The sequence below is a fragment of the Rhinolophus ferrumequinum genome, chromosome 14 (genome assembly GCF_004115265.2).
Source record: "Rhinolophus ferrumequinum isolate MPI-CBG mRhiFer1 chromosome 14, mRhiFer1_v1.p, whole genome shotgun sequence".
NCBI lineage: Eukaryota > Metazoa > Chordata > Mammalia > Chiroptera > Rhinolophidae > Rhinolophus > Rhinolophus ferrumequinum.
This window is the reverse complement of record NC_046297.1, coordinates 57,982,165-57,997,971: the sequence shown is the minus strand read 5'-3', so window position 1 is coordinate 57,997,971 and position 15,807 is coordinate 57,982,165. Positions and strand designations below refer to the sequence as shown.

Genomic DNA, 15,807 nt, shown 5'->3' with positions numbered 1-15,807 from the left:
CATAAAGATCGCTCCCAGCTCAGTCAGGCCGCGATCTTTGCTCTTAGCACTGGCATCTCATCAGCTCTTTTGTCGTTGGGGTGAAACAATCAGGGCATTGTCAGTGTAAGGTCACATGAGACTGACTGCAAAAATAAGAGTTTCAGAATTTTTATCAATTCTCAGGAAGAAGTGGAAACAGCTGCAGAAAGGGAGGCAAGACTGCGAAAAGGAGAACACAGCATCTTTGGCAAAATATTTTGTCACATGAGGCCATAGGCTACATGGCTGTGACCGAGATTTACCCAGCCGCAAACCTGAAGGCGTGCAAAACCAGCTGCAGCGATCAGATGACACAAAAAGAATACGCTGGTATAATGGCTCCAACCTCTAGTTGGTGCCAAAGTGAGAAACTGTTCAGAATCAGTTCTGTTGCTGAACTGGTAAAGGCACTCCAGAAAAACCCCACTGCTCTCCAAATGGGAGACTGGAAGACTTTCTTTTCAAAGTAATAAAAATAAATGTACCATAACGGTGTGGACTACAGCAAGAAACGCTTAGACGCTGGACTCTGGTTAGGCAGACGTGAGTTTGAATGAACTTGTGTGAACTTGGGCAGATTACTGAAACTCCCAAGCCTCTGTCAAAAAAGAGAAAGCAATATGTGCTTTACAAGAGCGTTGAGAGAATTCAGTGAGATAATTTCTGCACGATGTGTGGCACATGCTAGGTCCTCAATGGAGGGTAGCTGTTGTTATGAACACTACATGGATTATTTTATTTAATCCCCACAGCAACCCTAAAGGGAAAGGACTGGGATTATTCCCGTTTTACATCTGAGGAAACGGAGATCTAGAGTAGTTTCCTAAGTCAGTCAAGGCCACACAGCTAGCGAGCATCTGAGCCATCTGACTCCAACCAAGCCTGACAGCTCAGGATTTTAGTAATTAACAAGTTGTATAACATCTCTAATAAGAGCAACAGAAGCTTAGCGGGACAACGTAAGGGCCAGAATTTCGGCATCCTCTTGCGTAATACTCTAGTGGCATGCTGTGGTTATTGGATTTCAACTTTGCAGTGGCTCTGTTTACAAAGGATTATGAGAGACCTATAAGGCCGGGAGAGGCGAAATAAGGTCAGCTTATCTTCCTCCGGTCTTCTCGTATACTACCCAGAAATATATTACTTCATCTGTTGTTGGGGGTCCATCAAATGATTTTGTGGAAGGTATTGCCTTCTCCGTTCCTTAGCTTCACCCTGACCGGTGTTCGCTTTAAGTGGCATAAATTAAATTGCACACACCAGTTATATCTCTATGCATACCTATCAGTATCATCTGTGTATTTCCTTCAGGAGATGAAAAAGAAAGCACAAGGTATGTACCGTTCCTTTTGATTTATCCAGAAAAAATAAAGCTGAATTCTGGTCATGGCATTTCGTTTGAGTAGCTCTTTGCTGATCATTACAGAGGGAGAAGACAATTCCCTCTTCAGAGAGCTTTAAGAAGGGAGGAAAACATTAGCTGCTTAGAGTTGGAAAGGACTCTTTACATGTTGTAGAGACAGTCTTCCTCTGAGTTTAGATACTTTATAAGAATTCCTGACCAACATCGCCCAATCTTTCTTTGAGTACTAGCTGTGAATTCTTGTTTTGTAAGAGAACTCTGGCAGCTGATTGCTACAAAGTTCCTCATAGTATGAGATGAAACATACTTCTCTGTAAATTCTAGTTTTGTCCAAGGAAGTACACAAAATCAAACTCATATGTCTTGCATTAATTACCCTTTGAATATTTAAGAAAGACAACCACACCCACCTTCTCCCATCTTTCAGACAGGGCCCCTGCCCCCCCACCCCACATAGTCACATGTTCCTCAACCATTGGCCACAAGGGGAGTTTATTAAATATCCAGTCTCTAAATACCAGTCAGGGTGAGCCTTTTGTGTCACTGCCGGGCTCCAGTCCCTCTAGTGGCTTCTCATCAGGCCCAAAATGAAACACAAAGGCTCCACTATGGCCTGTAAGGTCCTGCATGAAGCCTGATGGCTTCTTTGACATCCTCTGCCATGGCTCCCCCATCTCTCACTCTTCTCCAGCCATACTGGCCTTCCTGAACATACACAAGGCTACTCTGACCTCAGAGCCTTCCACGTGCCGAGTCCTTTTGAAGACACCTAGTTCTTCCCTTTCCCCATCCAGTATCGTGTTCAGACGTCTTGTCTTCAGAGACCTTCAGTGCCACCCAAATGAAAAGGGCTCTTTCCGTTACTCTTTGTACTCGTGCTCTGGTTTGTTTCTGTTATCACTTAATTACCTGGCATTATATTCCTTCTCTCACTAGAATGTGGGACCCATGGGGCAGAGCCTTTATTCTGTTCACTTTGTATCCCTAGCACCTGAAACATATGAGGTCTCAATGTATGAATAAACAAATGAATGAATTAATGAATGGATTGGATGGTATGGATACCTCGTGATTTTAGTCATGCTGTCTCTCAAAGCTGTCTAGTGGTGATGTCCTAAAATGAGACATCCAAAATGAACAATCCAGATGGAGTCCAGGCAGGCCTAGACTCAGCTGAACTTTTCTCTCCTGGATCTGGGTAGTAATTGTTCATTAAAGGAAAGTAAGATAAAATGAGGGCATGTAGACTTGTGGTCAAGCCCTGTTGAGCTTGCAGGTAATGAAAACTCCCAGGTTTCTTTTATAAGAATTATCATCAATTCCGGACTGTCTTAAATTCTGTGAAGTTGCATAACTGAATTTTGTATTCTCCTTCAAGAATGTTATCCCAGGGAGATTGATTTGGCTCTCTCTCTCGCTCTCTCTCTCTTTTTTTTCCAACTCTTTACTTCAACCTGTCAAGATAGTTTTGAATTTTGGTTCAGTCCATAGTACATACTACCTGGCAGCTGGCTAACACTGGAATATTGAGTTCAAGAACATACCCCCATATACTTGACTTAGGAATCAGGAAGCTACCATCTCTGTCAACCCTACAGATGTCTCCTGATGTGTAGGAAGCTGAAGAATGGACACTGAAATAAATAACATTGTGGAAAACCTTCCATTTCCACAGTCTTGTTTGCCCAGTAGAGTAACCACTAAAAAGGGGTAGGAAGATGGATCCTGTCTCAATTATGCTGTCCAAATTTCTTGTGAACAATGACCACCTCAGGAACATAACTGTCAGGGTCCACAAACTGTATGTATAGTGCATTCTAAAAAAAAAAAAAAAAAAAATCTGTGAGACAGGAAGGCCCCCTGGGAGTGGGGTGGAGCAGAGATTGAGTGAGCAAATTCCCAGCATCCTCTGCACATAGCCGTCACATACCTCCATGACAGATCTCACGATAGTATGTTTTAACAAACTGTTGACTATGCAATTTCCCAATTAACACATGCTTTTAAAAAATCAATATCCCTGATATCAAGCAGTACTTTGCCCAGAGGAAGCTTCCAATAAGCATTAACTAATGTAGTTAGGGCTTTCGCCTACTAAATCTGCATCGAACCAATATTATATGAATTTGTACAACTCTGGTTTTCCAAAGTTGAGGTCATTGTCTCTCAATGACCAGCATTCTCTTTGATCTATTAGGAGCTTTGAAATGACATGGCTGTGACGCCCACAGTTCTGGTCATTTCCTCCTGCCCAACCGGTTCTTCCTTTTTGGGTCAGAACCAGGTCAGCATTAAGAACAGAAGTTTATCCGTGGCTTCTGATATGTTCTGAATTAGGAAACATGATCAAGTATCAAAGACTTATCGAACATTTATCAGATTCTCTGCCTTTAATAAACTTTTGCTAGGTTTCTTCTCGCAAGTAGTTGAAATTCCCGTTAAATTCCCGTTGCTTTTAGATCTTGCCAGTTTTATAATCCTCATTGGGATATCAGAGAGAAAAGATGGCTCCCCCAATGAATAGGTGCTTGAACGTGGGCAAGTTGCCTGATGTATTTGAACTTGTGTTCTCGCTCATCTATTGACAATGATAATACTGTAATGGGTTTTATGAAGATTAAATAAGGTAATATATGTAAATATCTCTAGTGTGCTGCCCTGCAAGAAGCAGACAGTTACTAGATACTAGCTATCACTTATGGAGCGTCTGCTCCACGGCAGATATGGGATAACTAACTCATAATACTTTCTTTTCCCTTTTTCTCCATCCCGTTTGTCATATGAGCTGTCTTGTTCTTCCAGTCAGAGGTACTTTAGCTTTGCGATTTTGCCTATAAGCAACCTTACAGTTTTATTGATTGTAAAGTGGGAAGAGTTAATGAGCCTTGATTCTTCTGACGTACAGGACTGTGTGTGTTTTCTTGAGAAGTGTTCTTCAAATGCAAGATGTTATTATTTTTTAAAACATTGAGGTATCATTGACGTATAACATGAGTGTCAGGTGTACAGCATAACGATTTGGTATTTGTAGATATTGCAAAATGATTGCCACAATAAGTCTAGTTAACATCTGTCACCACACTGTCGTTAACAAAATGGTTTTTCTGCGGATGAGAACTTTTAAGATCTACTCTTAGCAACTTTCAAATATGCAGTTCAGTGTTATTAACTATAATCATCTTGCTGCACATTACGTCCCCAGGAAATTTGTTTTGTGAGGGGAAGTTTGTACCTTTTGACCCACTTACTTCATCCATTTTCACCCACACCCACCCCCTACCTCTGGCAACTGCTAATCTGTTCTCTATATCTATGAGCTCGGTTTTGTTGTTATTGTTGTTTTTAGATTCCACGTATAAGTGAGATCATATAGTCTTTGTCTTTCTCTGTCTGACTTATTTCACTTAACATAATGGCATCAAGGTCCATCGATGTTGTTCCAAGATGTTGTTCTTAAATTCCCACAAGTTCTTAAATTCCTACAGTTTGTTGCCATTAAGATTCAAACCCATTGAGATTTGTAGGCGAGAACTGGGTTCTCTTCTTAGGCTATTTTATTTGAAAGTAAAATGAAACAGGAAACCTGATGCAAGTGGTATGGCAGTGGGCCTGAAATGCATTGAGAAAGTCCCAGGAAATCCTCCTATTTTTAGGAATGTAGAGGGTTTCATCAAATACAGGGGCTGGTTAAAATAGGTCCACACTACGACTCACTCTTTAGTCCTCCTGTTACTTGTCAGGTTTGGAGGGCAACTGAGGTGACTCAGGAGACAGCTTTGAAGCCGCTGACCTGAAAGCTGAAGGTCAAGGTTAATGTTCCTTTTTTGTGAGTTCAGATGCTTTGGAATTTGCTTCCCTGCAGGGATAATCTCACTGGCTCTCTCTCTCTTTCTTTCTCTCTCTGTCTCTCTCTCTTTCAGCCTCTCTTTTTATAAGTAATAAACCATAAAATCCAGCCATTTAAACTGTATATTTCAATGGTTTTTAATACATCCACAGAGAGAGATGTTCAAATGTCACCACTGTGTAATGTTAGAATGTTCTCATCACCCCACGCAAAGCTTCATGCACAAAAGCGTCACTCCCACATCACCTGACAACCACTAATACAATTTCTTTCTCTTGGATTTGCCTATTCTAGCTGTTTCATATACATGGAATCGTACAATATGTGGCCTTGATATCTGGCTTTTTAAAAATTTAGCATGATGTTTTCAAGGTTCATCCATGTTGTAGCAAGTATCAGGACTTCAATTCTTTTTATTGCTGAATAATATTTCATTGTATGAATATGTCTCATTTTGTTTATCCATCCATCAGATGATAATTCTGCTATGAATATTTATGTACAAGGTTTTGTGTGAACATATGTTTTTAGTTCTCCTGGGTATCTATATAGGAGTAGAACTGCTGGGTCATATGATATCTTTTTTTTTTTTTTACACATTCTGAGAAATTGCCAAACTGTTTTCCAAAGTGACTGTACTATTTTATAATCCTACCAATAATATATGAAGATTACTGTTTTTCCTTATCCTCCCCAACACTCATTATTATCTTTTTAATTTTAGCCATCCTAGTGGGTATGAAGTCGTATCTCATTGTAGTTTTGATTTACATTTCCCTAATCAATAATGATTTTGAGCATCTTTCCATGTACTTATTGTCTATTTATATGTCTTCTTTTGAGACATTTCTTTGGAAATGTCTACTCCAATCCTTTGGCCATTTAAAAAATTGGGTTTTGTATCTTTTCTTGCTGAGATGTAAGAGTTCTTTGTTTATGCTGGGTACTAGACCTTTATCAGATATATGATTCGTAAATATTTTCTCCCATTCTGTGAGCCATCTTTTCACTTTCTTACCATTTTAACAATAATGTCTTCCAATCCATGAACATGGATATCTTCTCACCTATTTAGGTCTTCTATAATATATTTCAATGGTGCTATCTTATTTTCCATACATAAGTCTCACACTTCTTTTGTTAAATTTATCCCTAAGTATTTTAGAGTTTTTTGATACTGTGGTAAATGTAATCGTTTTCTTAGTTTTATTTTAGATGAATTGTCTATTGCTAAACATATATTAAAAACAGATTTTTATGTTTATTTTGTGACATGCAACCTTCTTGAATTAATTTATTAGTTCTAATAGTTTTTTTAATAGATTCATTAGGATTTGCTATATACAAGATCATGTTATCTGTGAATAGAGATAGTTTTATTCTTTTCCAATTTGAATGTTTTGTTTGTTTGTTTGTTTTTCTTGCCTAATTGCCCTGGCTAGATGTACAGTGTTGTGCAGAAGTGGTGAGAGAAGACAGCCTTGTCTTGTTCCTGATCTTAGGGGGAAAGCATTCAGTCTCTCGCCATGAAGTATGATGTTAGCTGTGAGGTTTCTGTAGAAGTCGTTTATCAGGAGGGGGAAGTTCCTAGTTAGTTGAATGTCTCTAGCTATTGTTTGATTGCAAGGGAAATCACAGAAATGGCAGTTTTGCTTCCTCCCTGAGAGGGTACCATTGTACTCTAAAGCATGTGATGATGCCATTCCAGTGGAAAGCATAAACTTCCTTTTTAGTGTGAGTTGAAACATAGTTCTTGAGTTGAAGCTCAAATTCTTGGGGATTTCCAATCCAAATAAAATGTCTTTATTGTTTTAGTCGAAACCTGTGCCTTCAAAGCTGTCCTCAAAGTGCCGTTCATTTTCTCTTGAGGTTAGAGAGAATGAGGAAAGAGTGGTTCATAACATTTCTGACTTTAATTTACCTATAATCTCACCATAAGTAAAATGACTTTTCCTAGAACCCATGTCATGACAAAGCACTTATTATGTGCCCAGCAGTCTGCTGAATGCTGAGAGCATGAAAGCAGATGATGTAGTCTTTATCTCCCTGGCGGTGATAATGGCCAATATTTGTGTGTTTTCTGTATTTCAGGCACTGAGCTACTTACTTTACATGCATTGTATTATTTGATCTTCATATCAACCCTGGGTGACAAGAACTATTATTACTTTTGTTAAAAGAATTCCGAGTTTTAGAGAACTTAAGTAAGGCCTCATGACTGAATGTGGCAGACCCAGGTTGGTTGGATTCTAGAACCCAGATTCTTAGTCCTTATATCATGTCGTTTCTTTCTCCTTTTCTCTGGGAATTTATGCTCTTGTTCCTGAGAGAAGAAGTACTCAAATAAAACAGGGATGCTTAGAGAGACAAGGGATAAATATCTTGGGTAGAATCCACAATTTCTTGCATTGAGGATGGTGTAGTGAGTGTTCCATTTGACAGGGGGATTGTTGTGAAGATTCTGAGCTTTGGGGAAGGCTGTGGATTGACAATAGTTTGGAGGAGCACAGTGGAAAAACCAGGACTTCAGGGCTGAGGCACTGCATGAGGAGAAGTGTGGATGGAGAAATGAGCTTGGACTCATTGGGGGAAGAGCTTGAATAGGATGGGAGTTTCTGTCCCTCATCAATGAAAGATCTGGCCCGGGGGGCAATTTGGGCCAGATTTTGGGGTATGTGTAGATATCTGAATACTACAACAAAGGGCTGGATTTAGAAGAGTATTTAAATAGTGGAATTAACTTAGTTATTGATTGTTTTCATTTGTTCGTTTTCACAAATTGTCCTCCTTGAATTTCCAGGTTTCTGAGAAGGTGCTGTAGGGAGCAGGGAGGTGGCTGGTTAGTTGAGAACCAGACTCTCCATCCCACTGAAAGTAGAGGCACTCCAAATTTAAATGTTGGTATTCATTTTGAGATTTCATTTGAAAATAAGATTTTCATGCTTAAAAAAGAGTTATAAACCACTCAGTTAGCCAAATAACCCTGCTTTACAGATGAAGAAACGTGGGTTTGAAGTGACAGCTAGTTAGTAAGAGAGGGAGAATTCAAGTTCCAATTCAAGTTTTTTGATGCCAAGTAACTTCATTCAACAAACATTTATTGTCTGGCTATTATCTCTCAGCAAAGACGCAAAGCTCTGTGGAGTGCAAGGATGACTGGTGCCTGCATTCAAAGATACCCATAGGGCTAGAGATGCCAAAATAGAGATTACAGATGACTTGGGAGCAGGGCAGGGGAGCCTATTGTATGGGAAGGGCAAAATCGGGGGTGGGGGGCTTCACAGAGGAGTGGTGTTATCTCACCTGAATCTCCATGAATATGTTGGAGTTTACCAGGGAGATTAGGTAGAGAAGGGCATTCTAGGCCAGAGCAACAATATATAATAAGGACTGAAGGTGTGAGAGAGCACAACTTAATCAAGGAATACCACATATTTCTCTAATTAAGAAAACTTACCATTTATTAATCATTCTTCTGTGCCAAGCATTGGGCTAGGCAATTTACATGGATTATTTCATGTAATACTCTTAAGAATCCTATGAACTGGAGACCAGTGAGAAAAGTGAGTCTTGGGACAGAAAAGGGTCATGTAAGGTTTCATAGTTAAACGGTGGTAGAGCTGAGATCTGAATCCAGGGAGCTTAATTTCAGATTTAGTGTCCTGGGTGCCTTGCTAAGCAGTTTGGATTTTATCCTCTGTGTCAGTGGTTCTCCAACTTGCATCAGAATCACCTGGTGGGCTTGTTAACACATGGATATTGGGGCTCTACACATCCTTCCCCTGCCCCAAAATTCTGATTGAGTAGGTCTGCAAAGGATTTGCATTTCTCACACGTTTTCAGGTGGTTCTAACCCTACCAAGCCAAGAATCACACTTTGAGAACTCCTGTGACCGGCAGCCATTGGAAGGTTTCAAGTTTGGAAGGAAAAATCATCAGATTTGCATTTTGTACAGGGCTCTCTGGGCAATGAATGGGAGTGAATGACAGGTTGGATAAGAGAGGACTCAATGAAATGGTGTTTGGCGAAAGGAAGAGCAGTTATGAGACGAATTTCTAGTGTGTGTCCGGAAGCTTGAAGATGAAGGGATGAGCCTAAAAGTAATCACATAAGAAGATAATTTAGGTACGGAAGTACTCAGAGAACTCTGTTAAGTGATGGCAATCATTGGAATTAATAACTAGAACCTATGGTGTCTGATTAGAAACGAGATGAAAGGATTGCAGCAGAAGAAAAAATAACTTTAAGGTTTCCATGAAAAGAAAGGAAGTTGGGAGGGTGAATGGGTTGTTTAGGTAGCTGCATCTTGGATGTGTCGAGTTGAGGCGCTTGTGTAGTGTAAGAGAATGACATCATGCTGCAGTGGAAAGAGCAATGAGTTGCCTTTGGGGACCTGGTTTCTAGACATGGCTCGATCACTTGTCCTACCACTTTGGAGATAGCACATACTCTTTGAACCTCCATTTATTTCTTCATCTGCAAGCGGAGTTGACAATAGCTTCTCAGCCTGCCTATATAAGATGGGTACAAAATGATAGTCTTCGGCCCTGTGGGAAAACTTTTGGTACAACAATTTTCTCTCATCATCCACCCTCCCATTCATGCTCATGTATTCCACAGTCCACATTAAAAAGTGGACTTAAAGATGTGAACTTTCAGGAGACCCCCACACAGGCTGGTGAGCCATCTCGCCAAACAGTTACAACCTTCTTCCATTCGCCTGGATATTTAGCGTGCAAGTTTCACAGTAGCTGAAAAGAAGCAGACTGAAATTGAGTTTTGAGTTTTAAAATATGTTATTATAATCTAGATTTAGGAACAAAGCTGAGTTATTTCCTGGCGGTAATTCCTTTTAAACCTCAATTATGGGTAAAAGTATTTTCAGTGTTTAAAAGTCCAGTATAACTTTACTTTCAATCAGAGTTTTAAAACTACTGACAAATGTTTTCAAGCTCCTAGCCAAAGCTCTTCTTTTAATTATTTAATTCTAGAGTGTTAGCAAATGGATACATATATCTATGTCTTTCTTATAAACCAATTAAAACTTTAGAATTGACTTTACCACGTATGAATTTGGTCATTGTAATTGTTAAATATTCATTAACTGAGGAGTCACACTTAACATGTCCCTGTCCCTCCACCCCCATACCCAATTCATGAACAAGTCTTTGTCCTAACTCTCCCAGTTTTCTCCCTCTCCACCACCACCATAAACTTTTTGGTGCTAGGTATCACTCTCCTTTGTCTGGACTACTGATATTGTTTCCAAACTGATATTGCATCCATTCTTGACTCCCTCCACTTCATATCCATACGGTACAGAGATTAATGCTTCAAAATGTGATTAAACTTCCACCTGCTTCAGCCCTTTGAAGCCTTTCCATTGCTTTTAGGATAACAGCAATACCACCTAATGTGACCATCGAGGCCCCAGTGCACTGGCCTCTACTAACCTCTCCAGTTTCATTTCAGTCCATGCGAACTTTTGCTCTCCCTGCAGTACTCATGCTGGCTGCCTTTTCATCTCATGCGTGTGCTATGCCTTCACCCTACGCAGCACCTATGCATATCCGTTCCCTTTGCCTAGAACCTTTTCCTCCTCTCTTCTCTAGTTACGCCTATTTCCCGTCACATCACAGCTCAGTTGGTTCTCCATGAAGTCTTTTTCTATGGCCCTCCTGACTAGATCAACCCTGAATTACAGTAGTTCCCCCTTCTCTGCGGTTTTGCTTTCCACAGGTTCCGTTACACGCAGTCAATCTCCATCTGAAAATATGACTTGGAAAATTCCAGAAAGAAACAATTCATAAATTTCAAATGGGGTGACTTTTCCATTTATTTCTGTGTCCATTTGATGAATATGGAGGGCAGGGGGCTATGTTTGGTTCAGCTCCCTCTGTATTACCAGTGCCCAGAGCAGTGCTTGATACACAGTAGGAGCTAATGAATATTTGTGCAATGGATTATTATCCTTAGAGAGCAGGGATTGTTCTGGTGTAGGAGCTTATGCTTGGATTCCATTGGGGGTAAATGTAATGCATCGAAGTTTACGATAGGAATTGAAGTCACTGACAGATGTGACAGTGTTGATTTCAGCTCTCAATTGTGTAATAACTAATAAATAGCACAAATCCTGTTTGCCTTTGAGTAGGCGTATGCTATGTCTCCAGTGGAGAACCCCCTGGGAACATAAATTGCTCACAGAACTTTGCATCTGTGGTTTAGCATCTTAAGTGGTGTCTACTTTATACACATTTTCAGTCCTGGATTACGGGAGCAATTGAGCCAGCTTGTTTCTCTATTACCTGTCATAATTTTCCGCTCCGTTTAGTTTGGCAAAGGACTGTTGTCCAGTTTTTATTCTGAATGTTCTAATAGCCCTCAACCAAAGCAGAACTGAAAAACACGGCTGAAGTCAAAAGATTTTAAAATAAAATAGGAAGAATGCATGTGGGTGTTTTTCTTACTTTCGCAGGGTATCTGCTGTAGTTATTGCTACATGATACTGCTGAAAATCAGGTGGTCAGTCATTGTCTAACTGCGTCGTCTTAGAACTATTCTGGGAACAGCACAAAAGTCCACCTAAGGCATGTTAATTCTGCCTCATGAGAAACTGGATGTAGATAAAATTTGAATCTGTTCCTGAAAATTTCATGATTAACCACAGGAGGCAAGAATGACAACCCTCAATTACATATCTTTCAGATCTCACTGTTAACCTCAAGCCCTCTTACCTTAATCAGAACTTGGGAACAAGGATTCACAGAACCATTTCATGAAAAGGTAGACTGTGCATTTGTATAAATGCAACTACTGTATTGCAATTAAGCAATACACACACTGCTGCTTTGTGCCACCAGCAAAGTAAATAAAAGACTGTTCTGCTGCTTACATTTTGGAGATGATGTCCGTGGAGGAGCAGCCATGGTTTGTCATGAAGAGATTTAAACCTTAATGTCCAATTAATAGTAAATACTATTAACAATATATTAAAATTACATTATGAATTAGACCAAGCAATTCATCATTCAGAGCATAAACACATTAACTCAGAGTAATTTATTCTAATGCTCCATGTCTCTAAATGTGGTCCTTACATTCATTACTTGCCTCAGAATAATCTATTGTGCCAGTTTTTGTCTGGCCCCTAAAATCCCCCTTCCTTCTCCCCACCTTCTAGATCTAATGAATCAGACTCTTGGGGAGTAGGCCAGATGCATCAACATTTTAAACAAGCTCCCAGGGTGATTCTTATGCTCAATAAAGCCTGATAACCGCAAGAGTGATTTCTAGAGCCTGAAACTGTCAAAGATTTGTTTATAATTGTAGGTTTTCTTCTACCAGGGGGCAGCGTTTTCTGAACTACAGCTGGATTAGTTAGTCATGCTGGAAGTTAATTTTAGTTGTTCTCATACACTTTCTTGTTCATTGACCCAACCGTGGATAACGTGATACCGCAATCTTCAACCGGAGAGCAGGTGGACTTTCTTATTTTGGTTTTGTTATAGAAGGGTTTGGACTATCTTTTAGCCATTTCAGTTGAGTTTCCAGACCTATCGTATGCATTGTCAGACCTTTTGGTTTTCTCAGTTTTAGACAATGAGAAGTCATTGTATTTTGTAGTTAATTTGATGCCCGAGGTAGGGACTTTGGTAATCCTGACAATGAATGTATAATGATGACTTGGAGTAAAATTCTGGTTAGCTGTGGTTAGATGGTGTGTGTGTGCACGCGGGCACATGTGCACTTGTGTGTATGTGTCTGTTAACGAGTTCCATATGCATAATGACCTGGTAGAAGATAAAGTTCTGTGGCGGAACGGTGAACAGAAATAGTGACTGAGCTCAATCCTCTTAGATAATTGGTAACAAGTGCTGTACAGAAGCCAATTATGGGTCACCTTGGCTATTACACTTAAGGCCCTTCCCCTCCCCTCCCCCTGCATCGCTACTCTTCATGTCAAAAACATTAATGAATGATGTTCAGCTTCTCGGTCTAATTTTTTTTTTCCCCAAGGGGAGCCTTTGTTGTCCTCAAGCTAAGTTTCTACAATCCAATAGACAGACCCTAAAGTTGTTGGGCAAGAGCTGAGAAAGTTGGGCAGAAGGGGAGGCAGGTTTTTTGGGAATATTTGCAATGCCGTGGCATCGAATGCAATCTCAGGGCTGTGTTGATGGTTTCCTTTGGGGTCTGTAGTGTGTGTCTGTAAAAGCAAGCCTGCATCTCGAAACTGGACATCAATAGTAGAAACCTCTCCCATGGGGTCAACATCTTTCTAAGCCTTGCCTAATACCCGACGCCAAATCATTTCAGTATGTCCCACAGACTAAAGAGAGAGACGTCTACAGAAAAATGCATGAGTGTGCCATCTCTGCAAGAGTGCAAAACTAAAAGCATTTGAGAAAGGCAACTTAAAGTTTGGCCGTGTGTTTTCTTTTTCTCAATGAGCTGTTACTAAACTCTAGAATATATAATGAAACCCAGGCTTACTGTGCAACCCACTGTAAACAAGTTCTTGCTTGTGCACTATCGTGTTTTATTTGAGCACAGCCACTGCTCCGTTAGTAATTTGTTGCATGGTAAGTGGTGTATTTGTGTATGTACACACATATGCTCTGTGCAAGAATGACGGTCCCTGGGCCTGGGGAGAAAAGCCAAGGACAAGCCTTCTTCCCTCATTTGAATCCTAAAAGCGTACAATATTTAAATAACTTTCAGATTTAGAGGCCTTGATTTCTTTTCGAAGTCTCTCTTGGTTGCCAAATAGCTTAGTAAAGAAACTTTAACACTCACAAGAGCCTCAAAGGACACCGTTTTCTGGTGGCTGGATGATCACTTAACTGGCAACTAACCAGGGAAACAATTCTTTAAAGCTAAATTCCTGCTACCATTGAGATTTCCTTCCTAAATTCAATCATTAATAAAGCTCCTCCACCACTCTCCCTCACGCCCCTAAAAAAAGAGCTGACAGTTTTTTGGGGAAGAGGAGGCAGAAACTGAAATTATTTTGTCCCTCCTTATAGGGCAGAGGACTTTATGCTGCTTAGCTGGCATTCCCAGTGTTTTGATAAAAGTTACTTCTCTAAACTCTAGCAACATGGGGAAAAAATAATGTTATCTCTTTTGTTAGTTACAGTCTTGGGAGATTTCATGGTGAGAAATATGTGAGAAATCAGGAGTAGCTGAGACTGTGGCAAGAGGGACAGGGCCGTTTAAACTGCCAGAAAAATAAATAAATGAGAAAGACAGGGAAAGTTATTAGGTTTAGAAATTGTAAAACTTCCCTTGTTTAAAAAAAAATAAAGTTGTGAGGTCGTCGACATTGAATAACTACATTGTAAACCTTAAAAGCTTTAAAAGCTGGTCAAAACCCTTTTATGGTTCGGTTTCATTTTTGTCGGATAGGATAAAATACATTTGGTTTCTTTTTTAAACACCGTGTTTTTGTGAGGGAAGGAAAATGAACATGAGCTGTTATTGGCTAGAGCAACACAAGAAACCCTCATGTTACCAGAGGAAACCACATGAAAGTGTCTGTGTGTTAGGGGAGGGACCCATAAGGGGGTGGGGAAAGGAGGCTGATGTTTCAAGCCTCTTCTGCTCAGAGCTGTGATTTGTGAACAGTCTGTGATGAAATCAAGCTTTGGACAAATCAGAGGAGCCTGTCAACCTCCCAGGTGGGATTACTTGTAGTTAATAGACTGAGCTCAGAGCCCCAAAAAGCAGTGTCCTCAGGGTAGGCAGAGAGGACACACTGCACAAGGCTTTCCAAGAACCCTCTGCCATGGCAGGGAGCAGCCCCCTCCAGTCGTGTCAGGTAGGGGAAGGATGGAATGAGCTTTCGGATCAGTTCCTGATTTTGAAGGCTTCTGTTTGTGTTCGCAATTAAGACAGCACTGGATGGTGCATTTTGCAAGTTGCAGGCGTGGGGTGGGGGGCCATGCTGAAGTCATTTGAATGGCCTTCAGATTACTCGATTTAGTCTTGTCTAGTAGCTGTGTTTGACAACTCGACCTCTTTATCCCCTTAGGTAATATCCCTGTTCACTTTTGCTATTGGAGCCAATATCTGCTTAGGATTCACAGCAAATCGAGTTAAGAGGGCAGAAGGATGGGATGAAGGCCCTCCCACAGGTAAGTGGAGCTACTCTTTGCATGTTCCATCCTTTGAAACTACTAGGTGATCAATATGGGGTCACGAAGAAAGTTCTCTTCAAGGTAATCTTGCAGTCTAAGTAAATTAGTCCTGGATTTCTCTGGAAGAAAGCCAGCTCTGTGTATCATTCAGGTGAGAGAACATGGTTTTACATAGAGAACATTTATGATTCCTTCATGATAACTGCCTATTTAATTCTTTGTACTCTGACATCCATATGTGTTAAGATGCAATTAGAACTCTTGTTAGTAGACAAGGCTGAAATAGAATTAAAGCAACAGGTGCTGGTTTAATATTGGAGCTACATGAATCTGACTTGTCATGTGATAGAGGATGTAGTATGTATCTCCAGAAAGTTCTGACATCAGGGAGAAGAGGTATGGAAGTGAAAAAGACAGTGAACTGTCTTTATGAAACTTC

General features: G+C 40.3%; 1 protein-coding gene across 8 annotated transcripts in view; it reads left to right on the top strand.

The window, feature by feature from the left end:
• Positions 1-15,807, top strand: part of ENPP2 (ectonucleotide pyrophosphatase/phosphodiesterase 2) — a 98,336-nt gene that overhangs the window by 9,625 nt on the left and 72,904 nt on the right. For 6 of the 8 annotated variants that reach the window (XM_033126077.1, XM_033126075.1, XM_033126074.1 and 3 more), the window contains exons 1-2: positions 14,936-15,049; positions 15,263-15,365. In XM_033126077.1, the coding sequence (XP_032981968.1) occupies positions 15,017-15,049; positions 15,263-15,365 (136 nt within the window). In that variant the 5' untranslated portion in view covers positions 14,936-15,016. Of the gene's footprint in view, positions 1-14,935; positions 15,050-15,262; positions 15,366-15,807 lie in introns of those variants that run through there. The other 2 variants (XM_033126070.1, XM_033126076.1) reach the window with 1 other exon arrangement.